The sequence below is a fragment of the Gavialis gangeticus genome, unplaced genomic scaffold, assembly GCF_001723915.1.
Source record: "Gavialis gangeticus isolate Ggan-Ray unplaced genomic scaffold, GavGan_comp1, whole genome shotgun sequence".
NCBI classification, from domain to species: Eukaryota; Metazoa; Chordata; order Crocodylia; family Gavialidae; genus Gavialis; species Gavialis gangeticus.
The window spans coordinates 17,684,410-17,699,588 of NW_017729015.1; the positions used below are offsets into that span (position 1 = coordinate 17,684,410).

Genomic DNA, 15,179 nt, shown 5'->3' on the forward strand with positions numbered 1-15,179 from the left:
CTGGGCCACGCTGCACTGGGGACAGGCGCTGGTGGTGCTGGGAGAGCTCAGCACTGCCCTGTCTCAAACCCACAGTGGCAATCTACCCTGCCCTGCATGCAGGTCCAGGGGTGCGTGCAGCAGCAGGAGCCCCCCCGACCCCTTCGCCCCCTGGTCAAGCTGCTCGTGGCTCCATCCATCCCCCTGTGCAGCCCCTGCCCCAGCCCCACTCCCTCCCTCACTACAGGGGTCTCAATCTGCTCCCCATACTCCTTCCCTCCCCAGAGAATTAAGCCACACTTCCAAAACGTGTAGATTGCTTGAATCCACAGGTTCATATTTATCAGTCTTCATCCTATAAAGGTAGATCTGTGAGCTTTCTATGACATGTTTGACTGAGACAAGGTCTTGCTTGTGCTGTGTGGACACAAGCTGCACCCCCCTCCATAGGAGACTTTCCAGCCAGCGTGGCCCCCCACCTAGCTCTGTTATCTTGTGTGATGGCCAGTTGGCTGCTGTTGCATACCATATAGGGCGTTTCTACACCTAGATTTGTCTGCTTCGACACATTGGATTAATTGAGTTTGCTTCGCATGCGAGCTGAGGTGCCCGGCGCTGTGTCACATGTATTGGTATAAATGGTGAAATGCGCGAGTGCTGAGAAAATGGTGATGGTGTGCTTTTGAACTAAAACACCTTTGATGTGTTTTAGTTCAAAAGTGCGCTGCCGCCATTTTCTCACCGCTGTCATGTATTTTACTATTTATACAAATGCATGCACCTCAGCTCCGGGCGCTTTTAAAAGCTCCTGGCACCGCAGCACAAACATGCACAAATACCCATAGAGACTGCGTTTCAGTGGCTGGACTATCAGTTGCAAGTGTCTTGGGAAGATACTCTATAAACGTAAAGAGTTACTACTTGAGATCTATTGCTGATGCGTGTGTAACACCAAGGTCAGTCAGTCAATGAGTTTACATAGTTTACATTTCTCTTGCTATTTCATTAGATCTATCATTTTCCTGGAGTCCTGGGTAATAATCAGTGAGAGAGAAGCTGCTATAAAAACTGAATCTGATTTGTAAACCTGACTTGTAATGCAACTGATAATGATTAATGGGTTACTCCATGCTGCCGTGTGTTGCTGAGATTTAGTTTCCTTCCTCAGGCACTAGAAAATCACTGTAGAGTAGAGGCCGGTTACTCTGGTATCCGAGACGTGTATACCACCACCCCAACCCACGACAACATGCAACAGAGCTTTTTCCTGGCAGAGACATTGAAGTAAGTCTAATATCATAGAAATCTTTCAGAATAACGTTTTTCTTGGGGCATGAAGGCCTACATAGCATTGTTCATCTTTATGCAAAATACAGTATAATTTCATCTTAAAAAGCATTTGATTACCTGCTGTGCAGGTTGTGGAGGATTGCGAGAGTGTTCATGCGGCATCTGCCAAACTACCGCAGAAGGGGGAGGGAACGTGACTGGGATACCTTTTTGCAGTTTCCCAGGCACAGGGCAGTACATTTTAGCTGTACATTGGATGTAATAGTAGTCGTTGTCAGATCCTCACCATATAGCTCTAGTAATAATGAGCTATCCCTATTTACTCCATCTGAGGATCAGACCTTACATATTCACTGGGAACCCCATTAGAGCTTTTCTGTGATCGACTCTTTCTCTGCCTTTTCTCTCTTCCCACCGTGGGGCTCCAGGTACCTCTATCTTCTGTTCTGTGAAGATGATGTGCTATCTCTGGAGGACTGGGTATTCAACACAGAAGCCCACCCACTGCCAGTGAACCACACGAACTTTAAAGCTAAAGCAAGCGTGCACTAGTGAAGCCATTGCCCGAGCTCCCTGCCTCCGCGGCAGTCTACGGGTCATTGCATTTCCTTGCCATTAAAGGAATTAGCAGCGTTCCTAAAATGGGATTTTGGGGCACTAGTCCAATTGCGGACAGTATTATAGTGGGAAGAATCAACCATGACATAAGCACCTTCTTGTCCTCTATGAGGAACTCTATTAGCCTGATAATGAGATGTCGATTCTGGGCCATGTTGCACACAGATCATAGACATTCCTTTATACAGAGAATTTATAAGAAATCCACTGACTTTGCTTTCTAGTGGCCAAAGGATTGGAAGTTTGCCATAAAACAGAGGTTTCCCCTTTGTCCTTCCTTTCATTTTTTTTTATTTTTTTGCCTTTTATATACTGTTGGATTTTATCACATTTCTAATTACACTTTTCAAATACTGTGCTTTTTAAGTGGCGTCAACTGTGTAACTAAGTCAGAAGTTGTCTGCAAAATTCTTGACCCAAACGTATTTTTATATATTTTTTCTGTGTTCTTAAAACACATTGCATCACATGTAACTTTTCTTTGTGTTTGTGTTTTTTCTATTTTAATTTGACCCTAAATGTTGAGTCACTTGTAATAATTTCACTGCTGTAATAGTCAAATCTGTGAAATAGAATAAAAATGTCTTGTAAAATAAGTACCATCGCGGGTTGATCCTACATTGGCAGCTATCCGTGCCTGTCAGATACTTGCCACATTATTCTTGGAATGAATTGCTGACGTGGCTGGGTTGATTTCAAGAATTATTTACAGTAAATATTGAGCTCAAGAATAATCTGTCAACTCTCTAACCAGTAACGTCAATCTACACCCGTTCTCCAAACCTGCACATTCACGTTGACGTCTGCGGTAGCAAGAACTCTGCAAATTGTCTCACTTCCACACACAAAGATCCCTATCCACATAGACTCCTCTGGGATGAACTGCAAGGCAAAGAAATCACTGAGCTCAGTTCTCCTGTTCTTTCTTGCAATGACTAGCAATGACGTATCCCAGCACCTTGCAGTGAGACGATTCATCCCAGTCATGAGCACATCCAGATTCTGGCGGTGGAACCCACAGGTGATGCTGGGCATCAGAGCAACGTGGGGTTCTCTAGGCCTGATCCTGAAGGGGCCGAGAGCCCTTATCTTCCACTGGGGAGGCATCAGAAGTGAACAGCACCTGTGCCTCATTGAAATATGCTCGCTCACATCTGGCTGAGCCTCCACCCTTCCCTTGTCCCTCTTGAGAACATTTTGCTTCCCAAAACCTTTCCCTCATTGCTTTAGATCTGTTGGAAGCATTGGGACCCTTTGCAGTGGTTGCATTTCTCTCTGCTCCAGTGAAATGCTGCTTAGTTTATTCAGCGACTTGGGAATGGAAAGTCACTTCAAGCAAGCTCTGAAAACAAAAATGGGCTTTTCAGTTCATGCCTGTGTAATTCCCTGAGAGGAGAAGAAGCTTGTCATAGTGGGGCTTAACTTTTTCCCAGGGATAAAGATACTGGATGGTAAGCATCGCCTAGAGGAATGGTTATTGGTAAATAAAGAGTCCTGGGTGGGAGGTATTTTATCCAAGGGATTTTGATACTGGGAAGTAAGCTCAGCCCTGAGAGTTTTCAGAGTGGATTAGAGAAATGTTGTAAGTAAAAATGTCCTGCTCATAGCATAGCCAGCCCCTTGGCCCGGTGAAGTCATGAAAAACAAAGCAAGTGGCATCTTCCAGCTCCCTCTGAAAATGGATTTGTGGTATACACCAGAATGATGCGTTTATTCTTGCTTCTGCATGAATGTTCAGATGCTGCAGTGAACTGAGTGGGATTTGTAGTATCAAAAATACTTTTGGATAGGGGATTTTTTCTTTCCAGCGGTTCTATGCTTGCCTCAGATACAGTGATTTTATTTGTGCATGTAAAAGTGTAATTCAGGTGTGAGACTTGTTACCACAAGATGTGGTGGAAGCTGGCGGCCAGGTTCAAATAGGGGTTGGGCAAATTCTTGGAGGAAATGGGTATCGGTAGCTATTGAGCATGGGAGTGAGGGGCACGACCTCTGAATCAGAACTTCCTAGATCCTAAATCCCAGAGACTGCAAGTGGGACAGGAACAATGGAAAAAGCCCTGGTCAGACCCTGTTCCCTCTCCCTTTCAGCATCTGCTCTTTGCTGCTGTGTGACAGAGGAGCCTGGACAAGATGGACCAAGGGTCTGACCCAGTCAATGCACTCCTATGTTCTAAATGTAAAGCTTCTAGATAAGTAGATATGCTGACTTGCCAACACACTGCTACAACTGCTTGAGAGCTACCACACTGAAAGGATTCGTTGCAAATGTCCGCGTATGTTCTGCTGTCTTAGGCCATCCTCCTGCCAGTACGCATGCCTGCGTTTAATTTCAGACATGCAAGTAGTTGGATTGAAGCCACTGGGACTACACACACGAGTAGAGATAAGGGCATGCATCTAGACTGAAAGCTCCTTGGGGTAGGAGCTGTCTTTTTGTTCTGAGTTTACACAGCACCTAGGGCAACAAAACCCACATCCAGGGTGAGTTCCTAGGTGCTACTGCAATATAAAATCATGATGACCTCTGCAGGATGAGGATCTTAGACACCTCCTGGTTCGTTCCCCCATGCTTTCCTGGGCCTCATCTGACAGTCAAGTCTCAGGCAAAGCTCCGTGGCTTCAGTGGGGATCTTGCCCAAGCATGACAGCATTTTGTTCTTCTGAGTTAGATGCTGTCAAGCACATATGTATCCTCCTTTGAGAAGAGAATGCTTTTGTGTATTTTATTGTATGGTTCATGTCCTATTTGTTTTCATCAAGAAAAAGAATTTATTTTGCATAAAGAAAAGCATTAATGCATTTAAATTGCACTCTCAGTTCTAAGTATCCAATGGAAAGGACCTGGAAAGCTGGATAGCTTTTTCCTGCTTACCTATTTCACCATGCTGCCAGGGACAAAATCCCCCACCTGAAGTCAGTGGAGTTTATTACTGACTTCAGTGGAACCAGAGTTTTCACCCACTGGCAGCCCCTGGATTTTGACACATCAGGTCAAGAAACATGATGGTACTTGGGTTATCTGACTGTAATAGGGAATGGGAACAAATCCAGATAACCCAAATCAGTGCTGCATGAATTCATTTTCACCATTGGAAGATACAACCCTAATTTGTATAATAAGAAGTTTTTGATAAATGAGGTTCTGTTAACTGAAAGTCATCCAGGATGGGATAAATTTAATATCAGTATTGATAAATCATTTTGCAGAATGGCTGTCAATTGTTGCCTGGCCTTACAAGGAGATAAGACAAAACCATTCAAAAAATAAATGTATCTTCTTGTAACCTGCACTTCATTGTTAAAGCTTTATTAAATTCCCTTGGAAGGCTTTCAGCAGAATTGCTTATTGAATTCCAGATCCTGGCAGTTGTAATATTTTCCCCATGTATATTTTTGATCTGCTCTGTTCGTGTGATTTGTTTTTTTCAGGCCTGACAGATTAGGGTTTTGCCCCCAGTGGTAACTGTTCTTAAGTTTCAGATGTTACATTTGGTTGGCATTGGATCTGTGACTTAATTCTCTAGAGTTCCCTGAAAAATGGGCTGTGCTGTAATTGGGGAGGGTTTGGTTTTCTGGGGTTTTTTTACTAAGATGCCTGCATAGCTCATACTGTAAATATTTCTTGTTACATGACTCATAGGAATCAGTGAAGTAAAAGCCCCATAGAAAGCTATCTGATCTGTATCTCTGTCAGGTTTATTTTCCACTGAACATTTAAATCTGAGAATTTCAGGGGAGCCTAGGGGAGTAAGGCACCCACAAACCCATTACAATTCAGTAGGAATCGAGTGCCCGCCTTTTCTTGGTTGATCTACTTTTAAATGTCCTAAGCAATGAGACTTTTATTTTTTTCCTTTGGGACACTACTCTACAGACTGACAGCCCTTGCTGTCAGGAACTTCCCAGAAGTTTTAAGCTAAATCACTCTTTGCCGAATTGCATACCGGCCTTTTGTTCTGTAAGACCTCTACCTCAAACATGTCTTCTCCTGACATTATTTGGGGTTTGAATTCTTCACATATTTGTAGATGGATTTTTCCTCTGTGCATTAGGTGAACTCTGTAGGTAGCCATTGCCTCTAGACAGGTGATTCTCAACCAGAGTGCTGCCGCGCACTTGGTGCCGTGAGATCCTTTTAAGGGTGCTGGGGAGTGCTGCAATGTGAGCGCTGTCAGGTATACAAACACCTACACTGGATTCATAAGATAACCTCAAGGATTTCAGGTAGGAACCCAGAGTGTCAAGAAAACTCTGCCCGGTTGTGGTCTTCTTGAGTTCTTTGCACCAGAGGAATTGCTCCCTTGTTTTTCTATAGTCAAAAAATGAGTGCAAGCCAAGAGCTGGCATTTTCCATGGGCTGCCTTGAGCCTAACCACTGCACTAAGCCCTTACTGAGAAAAGCACTTAAGCACTATTTAACTTGAAGTATGCAATAGTCTCATGGAAGTGAATGGGGTTACTCACCTGCTTATAGCTGGGCAGTTGCACAAACACCTAGCTACCTTGAGATCCGAATGTGGCGCAGCAATCAGTCCCTCCAACCCACCAGTGATACTTACCTGCATTTTGCCGAGCCCCCTCTTATGTGTGGTGCTGTTCCCAGTAATGACATTCTCAGAACGCAAGTCAAGATCACTTCCATGATGAATAAATCATGGTTATTACAGCACTGCCCTGAAACCAGCCAAGACTGGAGCCCCCCTGTTTTAGGCAAACACAGAATAGGCATTGCTCCGAAGAGCTTCAAGTCTAAGGCAGTCTAACGAGCCTTTTTTTTCTCATCGAGATCGGTTACATTGCAGTCTTTGCCAGCAAGAACAGTTGATTTGTGTTTGTGGGTTCAGAAAATAGCCTTACATTTCTCAGTGCTCATTCTTTTGTAAGGTCCTTATCCATTTCCTGTTGATCTCAGCTTCTTATTTCTCTTAAGCAAGGATTTTTTCAAAATGCATCATCCTTTTTTGAGTTGCACTTCTTTTCACCCTCCCCTTAACACGTACTCATGTTACTGTAGAACGACTTCCTCAAAACAGAACAATAAAAGTCCTATTCCTTCACCTTGACCCCTAGGGCTGTTCATTTGTGCTGTTTTCTGGCTGCTGCTGCTACTCCTTTTCCAGTAACTGCAGCAAGGATTTTCTTACCTCATTCTTTGAAAGCTCCCATGTGGAACCGTGTTGGCCACCCGTGTTCCTGGCATTGTTCAAGATGACGACTGTGCCTTTGCCTTGTTTAAGACTTCCCTACTTTGTGGGTCTGATCCTTTCTGCCACTTCCACTCTTTGTGTATGTACATGGGGTTTTAATGCTGCTTACTATAATACTGTGTTCACTTACGGTGAGAGCTGAACCCTACTGGAAATCAGTGGGCATCTGCCCATTGGCTTCAGTAGTGTCAGGATCCCTCCCTTCATTTCTTTCTTCCCCCAAAATGCAACATCCTGGCCTTCAGCTGTGCTTGGACCCCCTGAACTGAGCCCATTCCTTACTCTGGTCAAATCAGAGCCTGTCAGTGCAGGCACCGCTTTTTCTTTATTCTCACATTTTCAGTCCCTGTTGTCTTGTTAGTCAAAGCTAAATTCAGGATGGCTTCTCTTCTGATTTTAATTTTTTTCCAGCAGGTTTTACTTGTCGTCTTTCTATCTTAGAATCTCCTTCGTGAAAATTTGGCTGCATTTGTTACACAGCAGATGTCCGGATATTTAAAATGCCTCCCAAGTGCTGTGATCTGGAGTTTCGAGAACTATCGGAGTAGATCCAGGAATTGCTGTGTTCACTCCCCTTTGAGGGGGGCTGGTCCCTAGCAGATGTCCTCTGCTATTTCTCCTTTAATCTTTCCTTCCTTGTGTTCATATGAAAAGCATTTGCTCCGTTCTGCCTTGCTGAACCGAAGCCGGTGGCGTGGCAGATGTCCGGGCTCCAGGATGATTCTGGATGTGAAGCCCATCCAGTCAGGTCGTATCTGTGTCCACTAGATTGCATGGTTTGTCATCTAATAACACTTCCAGCATGTGTTTGTTCACCAACACTTGAGTGTGTTTATTCTGTTCGGGAGCTCTTCCATCCTGTCTGTGCCCCAGAAGGGCTCGCTGTGTTATTCAAGTGAAGGGAAAGCTCTTCTCACCCCACTGCTCAATCTTACAGGCCCTTTAAGCCACATCTGTGTAAGTAAAGGTCTTTTAGTTCAAACAGTAGACTACCATGCTCTGTGAATCCAATTACTCGTACCCTCCTACCATTGCAGGTACCTCTTGATTTCCAGCATCGTAATTCATTCTGTACATCTGTGGTATTCTGGTGTCTCCTATATACCTGCATGTTTAAAAGCATCTGCAAATAGAGAAGGATTGTCCCCATTTTACAGAGAGGGGGAGAAACAGGCACAGATTAAAAGTAACATGACCAAGGTCCCACGGGGAATCAGTGGCAGGGGAGGGAGCAGAGCCTCACTCTCTCCCGAGAGTCTCTCTCAATCACAAGGCCATACTTCCTCTCCCCCTCCTGTTTGGCCTCTGGAGGAAGACATCCTCCTTTCCAGCTTGCTTTCTGTATCCCTGAATATCCTTGACCGCTACAGTCTTCCTTCTTTGAGAAGTTCCTGCATGCCCTGTAGCTGCTGGGAATTCCTATCATTGCAGGCTCGGTGGCCTCCTTCTATCCTAGCTCTCAGGAGGTAAAGCTCCCCCCGTGCCCTTGAGCTGGGCCACAGGAGCTAAGGTGCCAGTGGCTGGTTATGTTCTCCTCCTCTCCAGCAGAAACGCTCCTTAAGACCTAAAACAAAACAATCAAGCTGGCTTAAGAAATGGCAGAACCTCAAAGCGTTAAATCCCTAACGCTTCCTGCCACCCTCCTAGAGATCAAACACTCTGCATTATTAGCCCTGGAGCAGCTGAAAATGCTACTAAATCTTCCCAAGCAGTTGGGGAATTTCAGAGGCAGTGCAAGGTTGCATGGGAGGAGGGACTGAGGACGGTGATTTATGGAGAAAGATTAAAAGAACTAAATATGTATCGTTTGGCCAAACCCCTGCTAAGGACCGCTGTGGCAGCCGTGTAGAAGAGCCTGGAGGGGATTAAGCCGAGGAAGGAGTGGAACGGCTCGGGGTGGCATGCGGGGGTATAACCAGGAGTAATGGGAGGACATGAACGGCTGGCAATCAGGAAACAGATGTTCCAGCTATGAGGCAAAGTTGCTGTCAGTTCCTCTCCCAAAGGAGGGGTGGGAGCCGCACCCTGTGCGACTTCTAAAACCAGACGGTTAGAGGAATGTGCAATCCTCTGGCTGCAGCCTGCTGGCCAGCCAGCCAGGAGAATGAGTCATTCCCATCTCGGATTTTGGAGGCAGCCAGCTCCGGCCCTGATTCAACAGAGTACATGGTCCCATTGAGACCATTACCTACACTGAGGCTACTGAAGCTGGGCTCCCCAGGACTGTCTCCTTCCCCTGCACTCCCCATCCATCTGTCTGTATCCACCGGTTGTTTCTCATTTGGGGCACGAACCTTCCTTTTCTGTGTTTGTGTAGCACCTGGTCTTGGGGTGTGATGATTATAGCTCCCAGCCAGCACCACAGCACTGTTGATTAACAATAATTGGCCTTTGTTTCCTGTTAAGAATTGGTCTTGGTGCTTCACTAAGTAGGGATAGATTTAAGCGCATGCTTAAGTTGCTGACTTATAATAGCAAGCTGAATGCCAGGGGGTAGTTGGTGGTACACCGCACAGTCAAGCAGCTACAGTGTTTAACCAAGACTACACAGACCTGGCTTCTCTTCTTAGCTCGGTCACCAGCCAGCTGCACGATGAGGTTTGGCAGAATTCGATTTGTATTTATTTGTCATTTCAACGGATAATCTCAATGTTTAGTTTTAAGTATTTGTTTAGATTTTCTTAACGATTTAAATTTTCAGGATTGTGTGAAATTAGGAGCGTGGAGGGCAAACAATTTATTAATGACGGTTGACTATTATTATAGTGTAGTTTAACCACCACCGCAACAAACGTAACGACTGTAGGACTGCGGCCAGCAGAGCTGCCATCCGTCCCAGCTCCGCTCACCCGTAGCTCCCTCATCCACTTGGCCAGTTCCTTTTCCTTGGTTCCTGGTCCCCTGGGGTTTCTGGGAGTCGCCGTCCAAACTCCAGCCAGCACAGCTCTGTAGGGCTGTTCGGCCTGTTGTCACACACCTCTATCAGCACTGCTTTCCTTACATCTCCTTTCTATCCATTTTGATTAAGGTCAGGAATACTTTTTTCACCAGTCTGCGAGTGTGAAATGAAGCCACCGTTTATCGACATTTACTGATGAAAATCGAGTCCTGCCAAGTTTGTGTATAATTGATAGCAAATTGCATCATTGCTTTGGTGCCTCAGTTCCCCCTCCCCTCACCTGGTGTTTATTTAAATTGGGAGCAGGATCCTATGTATACGTAACACAGCCAGCACCACTTGGGGCCTGTGGGCACCGTGATGGTAGAAATGGGAATAACTGACACGTCTCATTCAGATGTCATTGCCTTGTTCTGTGTCACTGCAAGGAGAGACCCCAATTCTGCCATCCTTACTCGGGTTGAACGCCCTGCCAGCTGGGATGAGCGATGGGGTTGGAGAGACCGCTCCTCTTCCGTGAGGCTGGTGGAATCCAGTTTGTGACTTCAGGAGTGGAGGACTTGCCCCTGCACCATTGAAATCTAGGAGAGTTTTGCCCCACTCATCCTGGCATCAGACTCATCATCATTCACACTAATTTATGTTGCCCCCCATCCCCATCCAGTCTTCAACAGGCCTTTGAAACGTCCCAGCTCGCGTGCTGATGTGACATCTTCCTGTGCCCCGCTTCTGACCCACGTAGGAAAGTGGGTTCTTGGTAAGACCATGTTGCCTCCTAAAGAAAAGGCAAACTTCAGGGTGGCATGGATCCAGCAGTTCTGCTGCACATTCAGTGCTGGCCAGGTACACGCACAATTCTTTTCCATCTAAATTCAGTCTCAAAAGAGTCTCTGTGGCGGCAGGCTCTCTGAATTTTAAAGCCACAAAAATGGTGGTAATTAGTTTCTGGAAAATTCCTATACTAGATATTCTTAAATTACACTAAACAGCACAAACAAACTGCTTATTAATGGGTATATCTTCAAATCTCTTTGTTCTGGAGAGCAAAAAGGAAATAAAGCAAAAATGTGCACATCTCTCTGCTATATATTTTGTTAATCGAGCCCGTTGCAGCAGCAATAAAGACAAGCTCAGCAAATGCAAGTGGCAAGAAACACTGGAGATCGACACTTGGAAGAAAATTTGTGAGTAATAGCACTAGTGTTTGTCACCACCCGACCCAAAGTGAAATCCAAAACACTTACGTTTTCATGTGTGATTTATCAGCCAATTATGGGAGTGTGGGAAATCTAAACTATTAGGAATTTCAAGAAGAGGCTTCAAATTAAATTGATTAATACTAAATGGATCCTGTATATGCATACATGCATGTGTGCATGTGTACTCTCATATAAGGGTTTCACTGAAGAGCACTGAATCTCTTCAATGTAATTATATTTTGCCCTAATTATATAGGAATTGTGGAAACTTCATTACAATGGAAAATGCATTTAATTAAGATTAATGTTTTGCTCGACATTCTGTCTATATTTGATTCTCCATAAATAAAGCTAATATTCATTTTTATAACAAAACAGATGTCAAAATTTCATATTGAGAAAAAATCATAAAAATGGGAAGTGGAGAAAGATGGGCGAGTTTCCATTCGTTAGGAATCCTGTTTGTATTCTCATCACTCTCTTCTTTCCTAATTGTTTTCCACACCCCTTTAGCTTTGCTGGCAGATAAAATTTAGCTTTATAGTAGCATCTGTCATGCTAGAAATGTCCCAGAGCTTTCTCTGGTGCTGCAGTGACTCTTCTGCCAAACATAACAACCATTCTGCTCTCACCCATAGCTGTCACAGCTGTGGTCGTTAGCACCACTCCTAAGTAGTCCTAGTTAGCCCAGGAGGAAAAAACTAAGATGCTTCAGGTTAAGAACGTGCTTAAACCTTTGCAAGATGAGCCTGACTTTTCAAATGCTTTACAGCAGTGGTTCTCAACCTTGAGAAAGCCCTTGATAGACTCAAGGCCTCCCCTGGAAAATGCCAGCTCTTAATTTTCCACTCGTTTCTTGACTACAGAAACCTAACAGTAATTCTTCTGTCGCACAGAGCTCGGACAGACCCCAGCAGGGCAGGATAGTTTTAACACTACGATGGATTCCTAGGGGAAATCTCTGGGTTTCTCTTGTGCAGGCCTCCTTGCCTGGCACCCGGCAGCACCCTGCAAAGAACAGTGCGCCAACATTTGACCTTTGCTCCTGTCCCTATTTTGGCCTCTCATTGTCCCAAGCAATCAGTGATGTGCCCTTAGTGGCCCCCCTCATCAAGGCAGGCAACTGTTGATCCTCTGGATCATGGTGCATGCATAAGAGATCTAGTTGGGTGCCTGATGGATCCAGTTGTAGGGAGTCCTGTGAGCATCACACCGGGACCTTCAAGACGTACCCCGAGGGAGGGGTGGAGGCTACCCTGGACCTACCAGCCCCTCTTTAGACCATTGAGACAGAATCCAAAGGCAGACTGAGTCCAGATGCGCAGTGCCTCCATGGTTGTCGCTTCTGCAGAGGGAACAGATGAAAACTGCTGCCGACTGCCTAACTCAGCAAGGGCACATTATAATCAGGGTGATGTCCCTTAGTCTTTCTCCCACAAAGAAGCGCCCACAAGGCCGTGGGAGCTAGAGTTTTAAGCCCTCCTCATCAAGGGGGACTTATAGCTCTACTTGGTGAGCTTTGGCCCATGATTGGGAATGGCACATCCACAGGCCTGTCATGATGATTTCCCCTTGGAGCATTTATTATTAACTTCTGACCCTTGCTCCTGCCCCTGTTACTGCTTTGGTTGTCCCAAGAAATCTCTTGGTGCACTTTTAATAGCCTCGGGCCTGGGGTGATTCTTTCATCCTGAATCAGCGGATGGTGGTTGTTATAAAGAAACTTGCTACAAAAGCAGGGAGGTAAAGGGCAGGTGAAGGCCAAGTCTGGATCCTTGCAGGCAGCATTGCTATTTCCTGTGGGCCATATGCTCTGAAAAAGTCATTATGCTGCACAGGTAGGAGCTGGACCCTACATGGATTATCTGCCTGCTGAAATCCTTGGGTTAGGGGCAACGCCGCTGGGGATGAGATGCCACTTGCAGCCAGGAGCTAAACAGGCTGCTGGAGGAACATAACTATGGCTCAAGGCGGTGGCATCCTGCCCGTGGTGCAGGCCATGCTGACACCACAAGGCCAAGAGCAAGTAAAACCAGCTGGTAAAAAGAGGTCTGAATTGCAAATATATACCCCTGATGTGGGCAGATCCAGGGGGTGCTTTTGCCCCCCCTCTGCCATTTTGGTTCCTGCTCCACCCACAGTTTAAAACCAACCGCTTGGCAGTGGCAGCGACATTTCTAATCTGGCAGCACCGAGGGAGTCGCTTGACTTCGCAGCTCATTGTCATCTCCCATCCGTTCTAAATGCTGCATCCCACCAGCGTTGGGGGCCCTAGACCCGGCTCTCTCTCTCTCTCTATAGGGTTTTCAACCTTAGACTCAAGGTCTTCTCTAAAGACTTGAGACCCGACTCCAAAAATACCAGCTCTTGGCTTTCCCTTTGTTTTTTTTGACCACAGGAAAAATAACAGAGCACATCTTCTGGTGCAAAGAACTTGGACAGACCACGGCCGGGCAGGGTCACGTTAACACTCTGGATTCACAGGGCAAATCTCTGGGGATCTCTTTCCCGCACCTCATTGCTGGGCACCCTCATACAAACAGAAGTGCCAACCAGAGATGTGTAGTGGAAAATTTTCCAAAACAGAAAATTTTCCAGTGCTTTCATTTTCTGTGGGAAATTTTGCATTTAAAAAATTGTTTCATAAAAAGCTTAGTACCAATGAATGGATGCCAGTACAATATTAGGCAAGCTTGGCAGTTTCAAAGTTGTAATGAATGTTGTTCAAGTGATTATCGCTAGGAAGTGCGAGAGAGAGTACATCTATGTTTTATTGATTTGTGAACAGGCGGATAAATGCACTCACATAATCATCCAAACCAAAAATCAAGTTATGAATTTACCTAATTGGCTGTGCAGGTCAAATCAAAACCGAAGCACGGCATATCGTGTACAGTTCTTTGGGTGTGCTAAAATGAATGTGTTGACAGTTTTTAATACCTTTGCTTTTTTGTCTTAAATTTAAACAAATAATGCAAGGGAAGTCCATCCTATTGTGTACAGGTAACCCCTGCTTAGTGCGGTTTCGCTATAACGCTCATCTGAAGTTGATACCTGATTCTGCTTTGCGCTCGGCGAGCTTTGTTACAATATGTGCGGTTGCCATCTGGGTCATTAAAACACTTGTGGTCGCCATCTTGGGTCATCAAATACTTCCGGTTTTGCTTAATACTTGGTTTTTCAGGAACCCGTCGAGCTCTAAATGGGGGTTGCCTGTATTGTCTTTACGTTTTTACACGTATTCCAATAAAAATAGTTTCTTTCCACCAAAAGCTTTGAATTTGTTTGAATATAACACTTAAACCACACTTGGTGCGCTGTATTTAATTCCTCCCCCCAGTAAAATATTTCAGTTCAAATACATGTGGCTATTGGGACATCAAATGAACAACGGGGTACTTTGTCGAGTCCTGTTTTACTAAATCCAAGTCAAATCAACACACTGAATCTGCCCGTGCTCTCTTGAGGGCATTGGAAATTTTTCCGGAAAATTTGCTATTTCGAACTTTTCTGGAAAGCCCGCGTCTCTGGTGCCAACGCCTGCCTCCTGCTCCCCTTCCCATTTTGCCCTTTTTGTCGTCCCAAGCAATGGTAGGAAGACCCGAGCCAGACGCGCTCACGTGTATCTACCTATCTATCTAGCCAGTCCTATCTGTCTGCCTACATACAGATCTCTCTCGCGGTCGATGTCCAGCTGTAGCGCTATCTCGCTAGACCCTGTCAGACGGATCTGGCCAGAGGGAGAGCTGTACAGCTGGACGCCTCTCCCGAGCGGGTGAGACTTGCTCGGCCCCGGCTGCCCCCTGTCCACTGACCGCGCCGCGCCAGGGCCTACAGGTCCGGCCCTGCGGACACATCCGGACGCGGGCGCGGATCCAGGTGCGCATCCAGGCGGGGCCGGGGGGAGGCGGAGGTCGCCCCGTTCCGTCCCGTCCCGTCCAGTGCCGCTGCGCTGGCTCCGCCCCGTGGGCAGGCCTCGCCTCG

At 45.8% G+C, this 15,179-nt stretch overlaps 1 protein-coding gene and 1 long non-coding RNA gene across 2 annotated transcripts in view; one reads left to right on the plus strand and one right to left on the minus strand.

The window, feature by feature from the left end:
- MAN1C1 (mannosidase alpha class 1C member 1) overlaps positions 1-2,483 on the plus strand; it is a 75,498-nt gene extending 73,015 nt beyond the window's left edge. The window contains exons 11-12 of the mRNA XM_019512446.1: positions 1,148-1,263; positions 1,698-2,483. Of these exons, the coding sequence (XP_019367991.1) occupies positions 1,148-1,263; positions 1,698-1,821 (240 nt within the window). The 3' untranslated portion in view covers positions 1,822-2,483. The remainder of the gene's footprint in view (positions 1-1,147; positions 1,264-1,697) is intronic.
- LOC109294155 lies at positions 2,181-11,622 on the minus strand. Its single transcript, XR_002096473.1, has 2 exons — positions 6,450-11,622; positions 2,181-3,227 (listed from the first exon to the last, which is right to left on the minus strand). It is a non-coding gene; the product is annotated as an uncharacterized LOC109294155 (long non-coding RNA).
- Positions 11,623-15,179: the final 3,557 nt, after the last annotated feature.